This window comes from Dasypus novemcinctus, chromosome 10, assembly GCF_030445035.2.
Source record: "Dasypus novemcinctus isolate mDasNov1 chromosome 10, mDasNov1.1.hap2, whole genome shotgun sequence".
Taxonomy (NCBI): Eukaryota; Metazoa; Chordata; class Mammalia; order Cingulata; family Dasypodidae; genus Dasypus; species Dasypus novemcinctus.
The window spans coordinates 85,750,633-85,767,361 of NC_080682.1; the positions used below are offsets into that span (position 1 = coordinate 85,750,633).

Genomic DNA, 16,729 nt, shown 5'->3' on the forward strand with positions numbered 1-16,729 from the left:
GGCCAGAGGGTTCACGCTGGCCCTGAGGGTGTGGCTCCCTGCTTTCTCCCATGTCCAGCTGGACCAGAAATGCAGCTGACCATCCCTCCACTTCATCCTTCCCATAGCTGCAGCAACCTTTCTTTAAATAGTTCAAAAACAGGAGATACTTTGCAGGCTCCTTGGTGTTTCCTTCTGTGCTTCTGCGTAGGTTGGAGCTTACTTCTGTTTTCCTGGTTAGCTTTTTTGCATGAAAAATAGTGGACCAGGGACTCCTTTACCTTGATGGGAAATAATACCTGGTGTCTGTGTTCTGTGCTGGGCATTAGCTCTCCCTTCTTTTCTTGATATTGTGGGGCCTTTGCTGCATGGGACTCAATTGTCATTGTTACACTTGGAAATGTCTTTCTCTTTCCGTAAGTGTCTGTGTTTTGTCCTTAGAAGTGAAGGGGTTCCTGCCCAATAGCATTTCATCCCTCGTGTCCCTACATTGTGGTAAGAGTGGTGGAGGAGACAGGTGCTTCCTAAGATGTCACTCTGGCATTCACCTCTCTTCAGGTGAGTGGGCCCCAGACCCCAGGGCAGGTCTTCCTGTCAGGGCCAGGCCTGAGCCCAGCCTCTCAGTGTCAGGTGCTTTCCACCAGAGGCCTACTGACACTCTGTACACTGAGAATGTTCTACTGGTCCGTGTGGAGTGGGGAGGGGGGCGGGCTGTAGCTGGTCCCAGGATAGACTGTCACATTGCTTACATGTTTGACAATCCATGTTCTATCTGTCAGGACTGCAAGAGGCCTACTCTGTTACCTGCGGCAATTCCTCTCCTCTCAAGAACAAACAGCAAAAATCAAATGACTCTGCTTTTGGGGGTAATTACCAAATCTTTGTGTTCTCTCCAGGGCTCACTGTGTTCAATAGGCTTCATTCATGGGGCACTGTTCTCAGATGTTGGCTTTATTTTCTTTTCTTTTAATTTCCTCATCGCCACAAATATATTACAGGGTGTTCTAGCCGGCAGCCCTGGTGCTTTAAAATTTGACTCAGTCATGGAACAGACTCTTACTGAGTATCCACTGTGTACCAAGGGGCACTGTGTCCAGTCTGACTGGGCCCTATGGGGCAGAGGCCCACAGAGCTCTGGGACTCGGAGATTCAGGTCTCCCAAATGCCCTGTATCCCAAGCACTTCATGGGTCTAGCAAGAAAAAAATGCCTGGACACATGGAGTCGGTGGAAATAGGCATAGGCAGAACAGGGGGGGCAACCCTTTCTGGTGTCCAGTAGACAAAGAATTAAATCCAAAGTTTTCAGGAGGCCTCGTACGCACAGATTAGATACCTTCGTATTGATAGTTATGTCCTGAGAACACCTTAAAGAGGAAATGGTTCTTGATGCCCATATTATGTGTGTAAGCACAGCTTGAGATCTAAAGCAAGATAGTAACAGCTCACATGTATTAAATGAGCAGTTAGAACATGACAGCCACTGCATTGCTGATTTATTCCACACAATTATTGCTCCTCTGAGGCAATTTTACAGTTTTTCTCATTAAACAGATAAAGAAACTGAGACTCAGCGAAGTGAAATAATTTCTCTGAAGTGACTCAGATAGGAAATGGTGGAGGCAGGATTTGAACCCAGACCGTCTGGATTCAGAGTCTTAACCAATAGCTTCCAATGCCTTTTACCTGACATTTGGACCCAGCCAGTGCAGACATCATGATCTGTTTTGCCAAATTCCTCAGCAGTTGTAGCTTGGAGATTTAGGCCACCCCAAGGCCAGGCAAGTAAATAACTAACACTTCCTCAGTTCGTTCTTACTGTATACCAGGAGTAAGCTAAAGAGATATATTTTTTGGTATCACCTCAGTTAATCCTGACAATGTAGGTAATGTAATTATGTCCATTTTACAGATGGGAACCTGAGAATTAGGGAGGCTAAGGAACTTTCTCAAATTCTCAGCACAAGCTCAAGAGCTGGAGTTTGAAGCCAGGTCATTGAGTCAAGAGCCTAATATGGTATTAAGATTGCTCCCAGGAGGAGAACAGAATTTTGCACATTATATTCTCTAAGTGGGGCTTTCTCTCCCTCCCAGTTCTTGTCTGGAACAGGCAAGTCTCCTCAGCCCTGTCCTCCCAGGACGGTCATATTTAGAAGAGTCTGCCCTTTGCCATTTCCTTCAGCTGTCTTGTCCAAATTTGAACAGAGGGATTCTCCAGAAGGCACAAAGATGACCTCATCTTTCATCTCACTGTTGAGGCTGTTTGGGGCCCTTCCTTTGTTATATTTGAATGTAGGATTCTCTCTCTCTCTACCGAGGGATAAATGTAACTGTTAGGAAGCTCCTGGCGTCCCCAGTCTGAGTGTAATGAACATTCCACTCTCCAACCTTTTCTTGGTCTCAGGGTAAGAGAGAGACTAAACGGAAAGAAGTTTCAGGGTGCTCAGCACATGGAGAGTCCCTGGTGATGGGTAGCTCGCCACTGCCCACCTGGTATTTCTATTCCTTTTTCCTCTGACGGTAACATCTCTCGCTTGTTTCTTTCTGAAGATGTCGCCACCATCAGAACAAGTGTAACCTTTAAGCTAAATGAAGGCAAGTGTAGTTTGAAAAAGGCTGAGCTGTTTCCCGAGGGTCTGCGACCAGCACTACCAGGTACGGAGTCAGATGGCTGGTACAGGGAGCTTCCCGCATGTTGGGAAAGGGGCCTGTGACAAGCTGGGCTCCCTGGAGTTCCCAGGGAGGGTTGGATGGTTGTCCAACTGGCGCAAGAGCACTTCGGATGGGATTGAACAGTTCAGGATCTCTAGGGACTCTGTTCAAATGGGAAGAGCCTAGCCTAGGACCCCGTGTGATGCTGGGGTTACACTTCAGAGCTTCCTTTGCTAGGTGCAGTTGAGCTCTGCGGAAGCCTTTGAGTTCACAGGAGTCAATAAGGACTTAAGGTGCATTGGCAGTTTGCGATCCTTTGGGGTTAAAATTTCTAGATCTTAAAATTTGCTTCAAATATAAGCCAAAGCATATAAAAAGGCTCGGCTCAAAAATATTAATATTTGATGAACAGAGATGTACTACTATCCAGCTTTCCTGCTGGATCTAGTTTTTGGAGGCAGCAAGTTCATTGGCTTCAGCAGAACCAAAACCAACCAAGTAGAAGTGGCCTTATTGAAAAAGAGCAGAATCCATCACTTCTCTTTTGGCATCAGCTCACATTTCTACTATTATTTCATAGAATAATTTTGGAGATTAAAAAATTGGGGTTCAGATATTAGAGAGGCTTGTTTCTCCAATCCACCCTCAAATGTCATACAAGGAAACATGACGCTCACTCTAGTCATTTTTAATTGCTTGTTTAAATAACTAATCAAGATCTATTTTGGTACCTCCATTTGATGGAATATCATGCAGCCATTACTTCTATATTTTCAAGGCATGTTTAAGGATACAGGAAAATGTTCTTGTTATAATGCTAAAAGGGAAGAAGGGAGGGTAACATTTTGTATATGTAATACAATCCAAATTGGGTAAGAAAAAGTGCAAGTAGAAGAAAAAAAAGGGAAAAAACACTAAACTCTCGTTAATAGTGGTTTTATCTGGGTAGAAGAAGGACTGGTGATTTTTACTTTTTTCTGCATTTTTCATATTCTTCACAGTGACCATTTATGTTTTTAATCAGGGGTGGGGTGAAAGCATTATTTAAAAATACGTTTGGTCTGTAATTTAGTTAATGCTGTTGTACCAATGTTAATCTCTTAGTTTGGATCAATGTACCATGGTTATGTAAGATGTTAACATTGGGGGAGCTGGGTAAAAGGCATATGGGAACTCACTGTACTATTTTAGCAAATTTCCTGTGAATCTAAAATTATATCAAAGTAAAAAGGTTTTTTTAAAAATAAAGATATGGGAAATTTAAAAGGGAAATAAGTTCAAAATGTATATTGGCTTTAGTTTGAGATTTTAAGTTAGCTGTCTGAAAAGGGGAAAATTAATTTGCCTTCTTCCTTTGGCCCCTGATGACCTGCTGCTTTGAACATCCTTGTGATTTTAGAGAAGAATATAATATAGATACTACATCAGTTCAATAAAGTAAGATTTTATAAAAGAGACAAATTAATTATGTGGATGTTATGTGGACCTGCTCTTTGGTTCAGGTTAACTTAACAGATTTACTGGAGGCCATGTGAGAAGGAAAACGGCCAGAGTCAGGAAAAGGGATGTGCAAAGCTCTGTATTTCGCAACATTTTCACTCCCATCCTAGATGTCTTCCTGACGTTGTTTGGTTCTGTTGATTCTTCGTGCCATTTATTGCTCCTGGTTATTTTAAAAATGAGACATCATTGTGGATGTGCTTTCCAGCTTTCCCTTCAGGCTGGAAATCCTCCAAGGTCAGTTTGCCTAAAAGCAGAAGTTAGTTTCCTTTCTACTCTTATGCTCATTCCTTCTTTGAAGCCTCAGTCCCTGCTTATATGTTGCAGTCCAGCTTTAAGGAAACCAACTATGAGGACATGAGTGCACCGTAGCAGACCAGCTGTCAGCAGAAGTGAGGGGTGCGAGATGGCCCCTGGCTCTTGTCTTCCACACATGTAGCGGTTAGTTGGCAGCATACCACATTAATCCATGCAAAGAATTCTCAACAGCTCAATTGCAAAGTTATATAGGAGGCAATATTGGCTCTTCAAACTTAAAATGTCATCATGCTCCAAGCTGTGGGGCCTGCAACGTCTTGGCACCTGGAGTTAATCATTTAGTCCCCTAAGAGTTGATTTAATGAAATGTTTACTGAGTTCTAGCGAATGTTCAACTGAGTGCTTTGCCAGGATTCGGCTTCCGATAATTTTGTTTCTTCATACAGAGAAGCACAGCTCAGTAAAAGAGAGCTTCCACTACGCAAACCTTACATGCAGCTCTGGCAAGCAAGTCTCAGGAACCCCTGGCCGACCAAGCACCACTAAGGAAATGTTTATCACTGTTGAGTTTGAGCTTGAAACTAACCAAAAGGAGGTGACAGGTTGGTTTGAAAGCAGTTACAGTGCTAGGCTTCTCACAGCTTGCTGCTTATTCTTTTGCCTTTCACTTTCCATCTTTTTTTGGGGAAAAAATAGCGCGACTACTGAAGTATCTCCTGTTTTGTTTTGTTTTTTCACCCCCAACTAAACTGAATTGGTTTGGAACCTGATGAGTTTATCTGCTTCATAAAAACCCAAAGCTACCGTTTTGGTCAACAAATTTCTGTTTGAACCGAATGCTGCCAGCCTGCTAGGTGTCCACCTACAGGTGTGTCCCCATTCTGTCCCACGTGGAATTGTAGGTGTTGGTGGGTCCTACAGTCAGTCTGCATATCCTCACCTGCTGCAGCCTGATCTCCCCTGCTGATGTCCCTCTTGTTTCTGCAGCTTCTTGCGATCTGAGCTGCACTGTAAAGAGAACAGAGAAGCGGCTCCGGAAAGCTATCCGCACACTCCGGAAAGCTGCCCAAAGGGAGCAATTTCACCTCCAGCTATCAGGCATGGATCTTGAAGTGGCTAAAAAGTCTCCCAGAACATCTGAGCCCCTGGCAGAATCCTGTGGAGTGGGCCAGGGCCACGTGGAAAACCAATGTGGTGAGTGGCCTGCTGGCCGGGACATTCTTGCTCACAGAACTGCCATGACCCTATAAACACAAAGAATGACCAAAAGCAAGTCTGGCCCTCCTGCCTTCTCTGGTTTCACTCCAGAGAACATTCTGGACACACCCTCATCTGATAACTATCATGTTGCTGCCTGTCCTGCCTACTAGACTAGGAGCTTCCCAGGGACTGAGAGTCTTGCTCACCTCTTGTCCCCAATGCCTGGCTTAGCACTGGTTTAGCACCTGGCTTGTGGTGGGCACCCAATAAAGGTTTGTTCATTTGAGGGGCAGAAAGGAAGAGGCAGAGTTGATGAGAAGATGGAGTATTGACCTTTAAGGGTCTAAGGGATGAAGCGATGTGATCCTCTGGCTGGGGCAGAACCACAGATGTTAGACACTCGTGAGCTTTCTCCATACCCCCTTATCACTGTCCTCTTTCATCATTTCCCCCTGTCTTGACCGATGGGGGCAATGAGCAAACCCCATCTGTAGCTCTGTGCGGAGGGGAGGCCAAGGGGCTACTCAGCTGCCTTGTTTCAGCCAAAGACTCCCAGTAGTGTCAGTTCCTTGCTATTTTTTTGTTGACAAAGCAGCAAGAGGTTGCAAGGTGGTACATTTCGAGATTTTTTCTTGTGGGAGACAATTCTGGATGATTATGGGAAACTCCACCTGAAAAGTTTTAGACGGGGAAAATTGGGGTCTGACTTTATAGTAATAATGGTAATGATTTATTGAGTTCTTATCTGTCACAAGCACAACATAGTATACATATTATCTCATTTAATCCTAATGGTGGCCTTATGAGGTAGGTATTATTACCTCCACTTAATAGATGAATGAACTGAAGCTCAGAGGGGTAGGTTCTCTGGATCAAGATCATCTTGATATTGATCTTGACTGACTCCAAGATCATATTGATGGTCTGCTGTGGTCCCAAGTAAGGAGAATTTAAATAACCAGCCCCCTCCAGATAAATTGATATTCTTCCTGAAGTGTCACTAGAATCATGAAGTCTGAGAAGTGAAGCTGGAGATGAGGAGTAATAAATCAGTGCTTCTGAAGAGGCAAAGCTGTGAGTCCAGGAGCACTCATTCTGAAAAACTGCCAGCAATAGCCCCATAGCTGAAATCTGCTGTTTTGCCAAACTTAGGGAAAATCAAGTACAATTGTCTACCAGGGACTGGTTTCCAATAGTCTTAAATTTTATTACTGCTGACACTCTTAATAAGGAAAAAAAAAAGAGTAAAAATCACCCAGCTGGTTGGTTTGGTCTCATTTAAATCCTAAGAGTTCTGGTTTCCATACCAGAGAGGTGGTAAGAGTTGACTGTGGCTGCCCTATTTTCCTGGTGAGCAGCAGAAACTGTAGGCAAGTTGGGCCTCCCTTCTGGCCTCTTAGAGACAAACTGCTGCCCACCTCCCGAAACACACATACTTTTGCTCCCTGTTAGGGAGAGGCCTCGCCAACTTGTGAAGGAGCCTGTGTGTCTGATTAAGAATTCAGGAAAACATAGTGTCAGGGGCACTGTGAACAACTCCCATTGAGAGTATTCCCGGTTCTACCAGGGGTATGCTTCTGGGGAATAAAAACCCAAGGATAAAGTTCAGGGAGGACTTCACGAGGCCTAATGACCATGGCCACAACAATTTAGGAAGACCACTTGGCACAGTTCATGTAGCTGTTGTGCATGAATGTGTCCCTGAGATGCTTGTCACTCTAAATTAGGTAGGACTTTTTTTTCCTAAGGGAGGTAACATGTTTTGCCTCAAGAGCTCCCTCTAGCATAAGATGAATTTTGTAGCCTACAGGAGAACAAATTGGGTCCATCTGTCTGACAGCAATTTTGGAGATTTGGCCATATAGAGAAAATGGCACAAGGAATTACCAGTGACATCCCATCTGCTGAAGGGAGGATGTGGGTGTAAAGAAGGGTCAGGTGTGTTAATGTGTTAATTAGAAAGACATTTTACCCAGCAGACTTGTGGCAGGGTAAGACACAGAGTGGGGTGTATGTGTGTGTGTGTGCACGCATGCCTTATATTCCTGGCCTATTTGATGGTGTTAGAACTTTACAAAGACCAGGTTTACTGGTGTTTTCTGAACATAGGGTAGTATGTACAATGGAGAGAAGACTAAGATAGTTCTTTCTGGGAATTATTGCTTAATGGCTGCAAAAGAGAGTGGAAAAAAGTGTCTTGAGTCACCTGGAAAGAGAGATGGAACTGTTAAGTTTTTCTTTAAAATATTTTAAATTTACGTTTTAATTACAAAAGTACTATGTTTCAAATGGTACAGAAATGTATACATAAAGGTGAACTTCTCCCCCACAACTACCTAATTTCATTCCCTAGCAGGAATCACTGTTAACAGTTTGCTTTTTGTTTTTATGCACATAGAAAAATGAAATTTTATATATTTATTCAATAAATATTTATTGAGCACCTACTGTATGACAAGTATTATTCTAGGTGCCAGGAATACAGCAGTGAACCAAACAAGCAAAAATATTAGCCCACATGGACTTTACAATTCCAGAGGAAGGGGACAGACAGCAAACCAATAAACAAGGAAATATATCATGTAGCAGCTGGTATATGGGGAACGATTAAGCAGGGAAGAGGAATAGAAAGGGCCAGGCAAGGTAAGAGTGAGGAGGCATGTGCTCCTCCCAGATGTAGACTATGGTCAGGGAAGGTCTTGTTGCAAAGTGTCATTTGGGCAGAGATGTGACGGGTGAGAAGAAGCAAGCTATGGGAATATCTGGGGAAAGGAGTCCAGGCAAAGGTACAAAACCCCCAGGTACTATTCAAGGAGTCCAGAAACATGAGAGCTGAAGTCAAAAGGGTAGCAGAGGGCCAGATCACATAGGGAATTGTAAATCATGGTGGAGATTCTGGCTTTTAATCTAAGTGAGAGAGGAAACCAACAGAAGGTTTTGAGAGGAATAACAATTAGTCAAAAAATTGACAAGCGTTCTGACATGTTAAAAGGTAACTGGCAGCTGTGTTGAGAACAGACTGTACGTATACATGTGAATAAACATATTTTGAAAATATATCAGTACCACATGAATGTATTGTTTTTAAGTATACAGTAGATCGCTGACATCTTTCTACACCAATAGAAGAGCTGCCGCATTTTTTTTAAAACATCTTAGCCTTTTTGTTTAAAGACACTAGTATTTATTAACCATAACCCTATTGGTGGACATCTAAATTATTCCTAATTTTTCTGTAACAGATAGTCCCACAGTGAATATCCTTCTTTGTGCATGTGGCCAGTATTTCTGTACAACAGAATTGTAGACGTACAATTGCTAAGCCTTAGGACATACATACTAAAACTCTAATAGAGACTGCCTAATTGCCCTCCAAAAAGACCATATAAATGCATACTCTCGTCAACATTGTGCCTCGTTCTTATGACCCCACATCCTTGCTGACATGAGTTATTTATGTCGTCTTTTTAATTTTTGCAAATCTAATAGGAAAAAATCTATGTCATTTTAATTTTATGTTTCATGATTATTAGTAACACTAAGCATGATATCGTATGTCTGTGGGCATTTGGATTTCTTCTCAGAAAATCCATTTTCTTTGCTAATTTCTTTCTGTTGAATTGTTTGTCTTTCCAGTATCTCCTTAAAAAATAATTTTTAAAGTCCCAAGTTACATCAAAAAACATAATCACTCCTGACCAATTAAAAGCTTTCTTCCTTATAGTCATTTTTACACAGTAAAATCTCATTAATTTGCCATTTGGGTGCTTTGGGGAAAGCCACCTCTGCCCTTTGTACCATTTGTGATCAATTTTAGCAAGATGGTTAAAAAAGAAAAAAAAAGTGATTATATTCTCCAAGTGACAAATTCCTTAAGCTCCATAGTAATTTTTTAAGTTCTCCATGTTAAAAAAAAATTAACTATGACATGGATTTCTAGCTATTATACTTTCATAATACCAGCTAACAGACAAATTATTTAAGAAATATACTAAATGTTTTTTAAAACTTGCTGAGATTTTTAAAAGATACAACCCAGGCACCTGACAAACTGGGAAGTATTTTAGTGCCTAGATTCTTGAGAGATTAAGAAGTACTTATTGGGTGGCGGACTTGGCCCAGTGGTTAGGGCATCCGTCTACCACATAGGAGGTCCGTGGTTCAAACCCTGGGCCTCCTTGACCTGTGTGGAGCTGGCCCATGCGCAGTGCTGATGCACGCAAGGAGTGCCTTGCCACGCAGGGGTGTCCCCACGTAGGGGAGTCCCACGCGCAAGGAGTGCGCCTCTTAAGGAGAGCTGCCCAGCACGAAAGAAAGTGCAGCCTGCCCAAGAATGGCACCACCCACATGGAGAGCTGACACAACAAGATGATGCAACAGAAAGAAACACAGATTCCCGTGCCGCTGACAACAACAGAAGTGGACAAAAGAAGACACAGCAAATAGACACAGAGAACAGACAACCGGGGTAGGGGGAGAAGGGGAGAGAAATAAATAAATAAATCTTTTTTTTTTTAAAGTACTTATTTAGTTTTTAATAGCAGTAGCTTTCCTTCGTAAGGGTTGAAAAAAATGAATTCAAACAATATTTATTAAGAGCCTACCTTGTTCTAGGCACTGTTCTATGTGCTTGGGAAAAAGCAATGAGATCATAATGGCAATGGCCCTGGCCTTATGAAGCTTACATTCTAATGGAGGGAGATGGACAATTTAAAAAAAGTAAAAGAAAAAAATGATTTCAGAAGTTACAAGTGTGAAGATAATTAAACAGAGAAAGATGGAGGGAAGGCTTAGTTAGGGTCGTCCAGGAAGGCTCTCAGAGCCAGTAACATTTGAACTGAGACCTGAGTGTGGAGAAGGGACCGGCCTTGCAAAGCTCTGTTGGTGTGAGGGCATCTAGGAGTGGTATCAGCACATGGATTTCTAGCTATTATACTTTGCTATCTTATTCATACCGAACTCACCCTCCATAGGCCAACTCTGTGGTGGGTGCTGAGTCCTGAATAAGTATGACTTTATTCCTCAAGTCACACTTAGCCCTCCCAGGGAAGGTTAGAGAAACCTTCCCATCAGAGAGAAAAACCAAAGCTGAGTTTTGTAGGATACACAGAAAATGCAAAAGTGGGGAAGTGGGGAAGAAAATGCCAACAGAGGGATAGCTTAGGGAAATGGGAAAGTGCAAAGTGTGCTAGGCATTACTGAAGTTTCAGCATTGCTAAGCCTAGAATGCAAAGTTGGATATTGTGAGCAATGAGGCTAATAGGAAGGGCATGGCCAAGTCATGGAAGACCTTGAAAGTGCTGCTACCTTGACTTTTTATCCTCTAAGTGACATAGTGCCATTGGAAGATTCAATCAGGGCATGTCCAGGTCACATTTGTGTTCTAGAAAGATCTCTCTGACTGGAGAATGAATTTGAAGAGACAGCACTCAAGGCAGAATAATCCATTTGGGGTTGTTTGAATGCTTCAGGTAAGAGATACTGATTAGATGGAGTAGAGAAGTGATGAATTAAAGAAACATTTAGGAGAAAAAATGAGCAGCATTTGGTGATAAATTGGACTGGGGACAGATAAGAGGAAAGAACTGGGGCAAGCTCAGAGGTTTCTGATTTTGCCTCTGGTCCTGGCATCTGGTTCCCATGTATCCCTAATCTCACCCAGCTCTGTTTCATATGCAGGAGGAAATGAGCAAAAGTGTGCAGGTTGGTTGAATGGTTAGATGAATATGATCACTGGGGAAGAAATAATCAGAAAAGACTTACCGGAAAAGTGGGGGAAAATAGGTGTTTGAGAGAGCATAAGGAAGGGTGAAAACTCAGATATAGAACAGGGGGTGAAGGACTGATTATTGGGTCAAGATATACTAAGAGAAATCCCAGGAGCCAAGTCAATGAGTTTTTTGAGGCAGGTAGTGCTGAATTCAGAGAGGTGCTTTAGAAAAGTGAATCTGGTGGCACGATGTAATAGACAGCAAGGAAGAACAGAAGGCAAATAGGATATTTGGGAGGTTATTGCAATAGTCCAGATAAGTGAGGATCTAAAGGACCCTAATGCCATGGGGATGAAGAAGAGGGAATGGACAAAAGGGACACAACTATAGGACACTACAGTTGACTGATGGGAGGCAGCAGAAGAGAAGTCAGAGTAACTATGGTTTGGAGCCATTGTGACTAGGAGAGTAGAGATGCCATTTATAAAAAGAGTAAAGCCAGAGCGATGGGAGGGCCTAGGCAGGGAAGAGAAAAGAAGTGTTTCTTGTGGGCAAACTGAATTTGAGTTGCAACAAGACTTTGAGGCAGAGATGCCCATAGGCGCCTTGGAGTCTAGGAAAACGACTTCACCTCTCCATGCCCAGATCACTCCTCCTGACCTATGTCTGTCCACAATGCTCTGACTTGCCTCCTGTTCAAATGGACAAACAGCCCATGCGTCTGAGGTCAACTCTTCCACTTGGATCCCATTCCCTTGGTCTTCTCAAGAATGTTGCTCTAGCTGTTGTCCCACCAAATCTCTGTCTCAGAATTCTCCTTCTTTATTAAATCATCAACAACACACAAACTTTCCTTTGATTTCATGCTTCTTTCTAGATACTGCCTCATTTCTTTGCTCCTCTGTAAAGAAAAATTACTTGAAAGTTGTCTAAACACACCTTTTTATCTTCCATTTTCTCCTCAACCCTTGCCAATCTGTCTTTCATTCCCAACCTCTCCACTGAGACAGCTTATTTCAAGCTTTCTAACAACCTCCATGTTGCCAATCCAGTTGCCAAATCTTGATACTCATTGCAGACATCCTCTCAGACACTGTTGATTACTCCCTCCTCCTGGGAACACTTTCTTATCATAAGTTTCAGATACCACACATTTCTGGTTCTTCTCCTACCTCACTGGCTACTCTCTCTTTGATTATAGTGCTTGTTTCTCCCCTACTTTCTGATCTCTAAATATTAGGTGTCCCAGGGCTCAGTTCTCTATCTCCCTCTTCCATCTCCACAACTCCCAGGCGACCTCATTCAGTCTCATAGCTTTAAATACCACTGTGAACTGATAACTCCCAAACTACCTTCTCCAACTCTGACCTAGATTCCACAATCCCAGAGTCCTTGAACAACTTTTTTAATCACATATACAATTAAAGTAAAATATTTTTAAATTTATGAATGTTTAATTATTTATAAATTGAATACTTGTACCATTGTCAAATATATTATGTATATCATAAAAGATAGAGGAATAAGTTAAAAATTAAACAGATTTTTTAAATAACTGACTAATATCGTAAGGTACAATATTTGCAATGTGGCAGAGTTTGGTGTTAATAGTAGGGATTGGAAATCCATCTCTCAAATAGTTGTCTTCTGAATTGCTTGTGGTCTTGGACCAACTCTAGTCAAATGATTAAATAGTTACTTTCTAGCTCATGAAGTGACTTGACAAAGAACTAGTACTAGGAGTAAAAGATATGTCGGTGCTGGCATTTTCCTGCTGTTCATGCACACTTGCATCATTGACACTATCTTCAGTCCAGGGTTTTTTAATTAAAGGACTCATTCTAAGCTGCTCTCTGTTTTGTGGTGGTTAGTTTAGTTGAAACTAGAAAATATAATTGGGAAATCTATTTAACTTATTTAACCAGGAACAAACTGTAATTCTTGTCAATACATTAAAAAAGGAGTGAATCAGCTCTCTCCAACCTCTGGGTTGTAGAATGCCTGCTCTTCTTTTCTCTTCTCTTTGGAAATCTTGTGTCTTCACATGTGTCCTGTGCGTGACGGAGATGTGAACTCACTAAGCAGCCAGTCTTATACCATGTACTATATCAGAGAAGCTTCATTTATTTCTTATTTTTGGATAAAAATAAATATAGATAAATGTGACAATGTTGTGATCACACCCCAGTGGATCATCTGGTAAACCTCTGAGGTATTCTACCTTTTACTCTACCAATACAGCCAATGCCTACTTAGTACCAATACTTGGATGGCTAATAAGCATCTCAAGTTCAGTGTATCCAAATAAACTTTTTATTCTTCTCTCTTATCCCCAAATAAAGCCTGCTTCTCCCTTATCTCAACAAATGGCAACCCTGTTTACCCAGTTGCTCAAGTAAAAATCCTCAGAGTCATTCTTGACCTCTCTGACATGCTCCTTAGCCAATCCATTAGCAAATCCTGATGGCTCTGCCTTCAGACTATATCCTGAATTCAACTGGTTTTCTCCTCCTTCATCATTACTTCTCTGTTCCAATCGCCTATCATCTTTTTTCCAGTCTTTTGTGATAGGCTCTGAATTACTCTCCTTACCCTTGCCTGCTTTTAGTCTATTCTCCACATAACAGCTAGGCACTCTTTTAAAAACATAAATCAGATCATGTCATACCCCCATTCAAAATGTCCAACACACTTTGAATAAGGTCTAATTTCTCAATGACAATGTTAAATTCTACCTGAGCTCTGTGGTCCTGGAAAACAGCAAAGGTCAAGAAATTGTCACTAACCCTGGCCTTCAAGAACCTACATGATCTGGCCCTTGCTTACTTTAAAAAATTATCTCCTACCCTGCCCTTTTCTCTTTTCCTGCTACACTGGCCTTCTTGCTATTAGTCCATACCAGTGCAAAGCAGTTTCTCTCATTTCATCCGGGTCTCTGCTCAGAGAGGACTTTCCGGGCCGCCCTTCTAAGGTAGCATACACACAAACTCTGCCCTCACCACTCTGTCCCCTTACCCTGCTTTATTTTACTTCATCACACTTATCTCTACTTGGCATTCTACTATATATTTATTTGTTAATTCATTTGACAGTTTATCTTTCCTAGTAAATTGAAAGCCCCATCAGGGCAGGGTCAAGTCTATCTTGTCTGCTGTTCTCTCCAGCTCCTAGAACAATACCGAGGAGATCAGTCAGTGCTCAATAAATATTTTTTGAATGAATGAGTAAACAAATCTTCACAGGGACAACAGATGAAATCCCAGGGATAGTTGACATCATTAATAGAAAAGAGGGCAAAGAGCAAATCTTTGGGAGAATATTTAAACTGAGGGGAAAAGGCACTCTAAAGGAAGTGAAATTCCCATGTTAACTAGGCACACACGTGTGCGTTTGGGAACCCAGCACGGAAGGCTTCAAGCTGTAGGAATGTTTTCTGCTCCAGCTGTAGGAATGTTTTCAAATAGCAAACCTGAGCACACGGCAAAATCCTGGATAGAAATCTCTCAGGACAAGGGGTTGCTGTCCCCTGTGAATCTGAAGCACTCATTTGACGGGTCCAAACCAGGATCCTGAGGCCACAACACTGCCTGGGGCACCATCACCTCTGAGCCATGACAAAGCAGCAGCTCCAGGACACCCTGGGAATCTGAGTGGGCTGCTTGTGGCTCTCCTTCAGAAGTCAAGGCGTGATTCTTAAGAAAACAGTCAGATGCTAGAGAGTGACCCCTTTTATTAGGTTCACCGTCTTAGCCACAGAGAGACCATAGTGTTTGTCCACAGCCTGAAATACTCAAAGGCCTCTGTGCTGAAAAGAAGGCAGCCTTCAGGCCTCTTTGTCGCCATTAATCCTGGTCCCTGCTGGTCTCTCCCTTTTGCATTAGAAAAGCTTTCTCCTATCTTTTTGTTTTGTTTTGTTTTAAAGAGGGGGAGAAAACAGCTGTGTGGGATTTGAGAATGGGATTTTAATGGTCACTGAAGACACACAAAAGCTTTGCTGTGATAGTGAAGTGTTCAGGGGGCAATTGACTCCTTTGTCTGGGGCAGCAAAACAAGTTGGCTGCTCAAGAAGAAAAGAGAACCAACTGGAACATGTGATTGAGGTCTCTTCAGGCCAGATCTTCAGCACATTTGCAAAGAGCTATTTTCATGACATTTCAGTCTTTAGTGTTTAGCTTATTTTAATTTTGTGAAAGAAACAAAATTATTTGGAAGGTGCTTAGCATGACGTATTTCTGTGGGCCTCTCTCTCTGGAAGGAAAATGGAATTTTGACTGACAATTTATGTGAAGCAGGGCTTTTACTGTGAGGAAAAAGAATTGGTGCCTTCTTTACTGCAGGGCAGCCAGAGGGACATTTCTCAGCCCTTTACTCAGCTGAGATATCTTAACAGATCTGAGTGACTGTGAGGCCTTTCAAACTGTAACCTTTAAAAGACTTTGGGGAGTTTAAGTAGTTCTGAGGAGGAGTGGACACCCAGAGCAAGAACCAGGTCTGGTCTTTTCCACACACAGAGGAACTCAGTTTTCTGCCAGAGGAACCATGACAGAATGGATCATGCTGATCTAAGTTATGATTAATGGGGTTCTTGGAACCATTGTCCACCATATGGGCACTTTCCTTTTAGATGAGTGAGTAATGGAAATGGTTTGTGTGAGAGGAAGCCCTGACAGCCTTGCTTTTATTTACTTTCTGTCCATCTTCACAATAGGTTGGCTTGTTGGACACGTGAAAGGGCTTATTCGAATTCTCATTTGCTGGCCTGCTATTCTGTAAAACTGAGCTACTAGGGTTGTTTTGAGGACCTTATGAGATAATGTATGTAAAGCTTTGCATGTGTTGTTTAGTATATTGTAAGTACTCCACAAATGATGTTAGCCTTTAGAAAGTTTATTTTTATGATTATGATGATGATGATATTTGAATATTACAGTAGTGGGCCTAATTCAGTACATTTACTTCACAGTCACACCCTAAAAGGAGCTATAAATCCCCATTTAAATAACAATACCAGAAATATAATCTGAAGCATGGTTTATGAATTTGCTTGTTATTTATTCTTTCTGGAGACATTTGCCAGGGGTTAGTCTTTGCACCATATTAATTTTATTACAAATATAAAGCATGGTGTTTCAGAAAGCTCATCTGTAAGATCCTTGAGATCACCTTCCACACAGCTACCAGAGTCAACTCTTCAAAACACAGCCTCTGGTCTTTTACTTCCCTTGCAATGTCTTTACCTGCAGAATAAAATCCAAACACCTGGTATTCAAGAAGTTTTTCAATCTAACCCAACTTTCCTTTCTTTCCTCTTTTCCCATATGTCATTCATGAATATTTGCCACCTGCCCCTTTCCCATCTGGGGAGATCCTATCATCCCTCAAGGCCCAACCTAATTGTGGCCTCCTTTAGGAAGCTCTCCAGGATGCTGCC

The 16,729-nt window shown here is 42.1% G+C and overlaps 1 protein-coding gene across 7 annotated transcripts in view; it reads left to right on the forward strand.

Annotated features, from left to right (window-relative positions):
* Window positions 1-16,729, forward strand: part of SCUBE2 (signal peptide, CUB domain and EGF like domain containing 2) — a 66,572-nt gene that overhangs the window by 36,690 nt on the left and 13,153 nt on the right. For 2 of the 7 annotated variants that reach the window (XM_058305771.2, XM_058305775.2), the window contains exons 12-16: window positions 421-537; window positions 759-845; window positions 2,528-2,632; window positions 4,834-4,989; window positions 5,375-5,581. In XM_058305771.2, the coding sequence (XP_058161754.1) occupies window positions 421-537; window positions 759-845; window positions 2,528-2,632; window positions 4,834-4,989; window positions 5,375-5,581 (672 nt within the window). The remainder of the gene's footprint in view (window positions 1-420; window positions 538-758; window positions 846-2,527; window positions 2,633-4,833; window positions 4,990-5,374; window positions 5,582-16,729) is intronic. The other 5 variants (XM_058305776.2, XM_058305777.2, XM_058305772.2 and 2 more) reach the window with 4 other exon arrangements.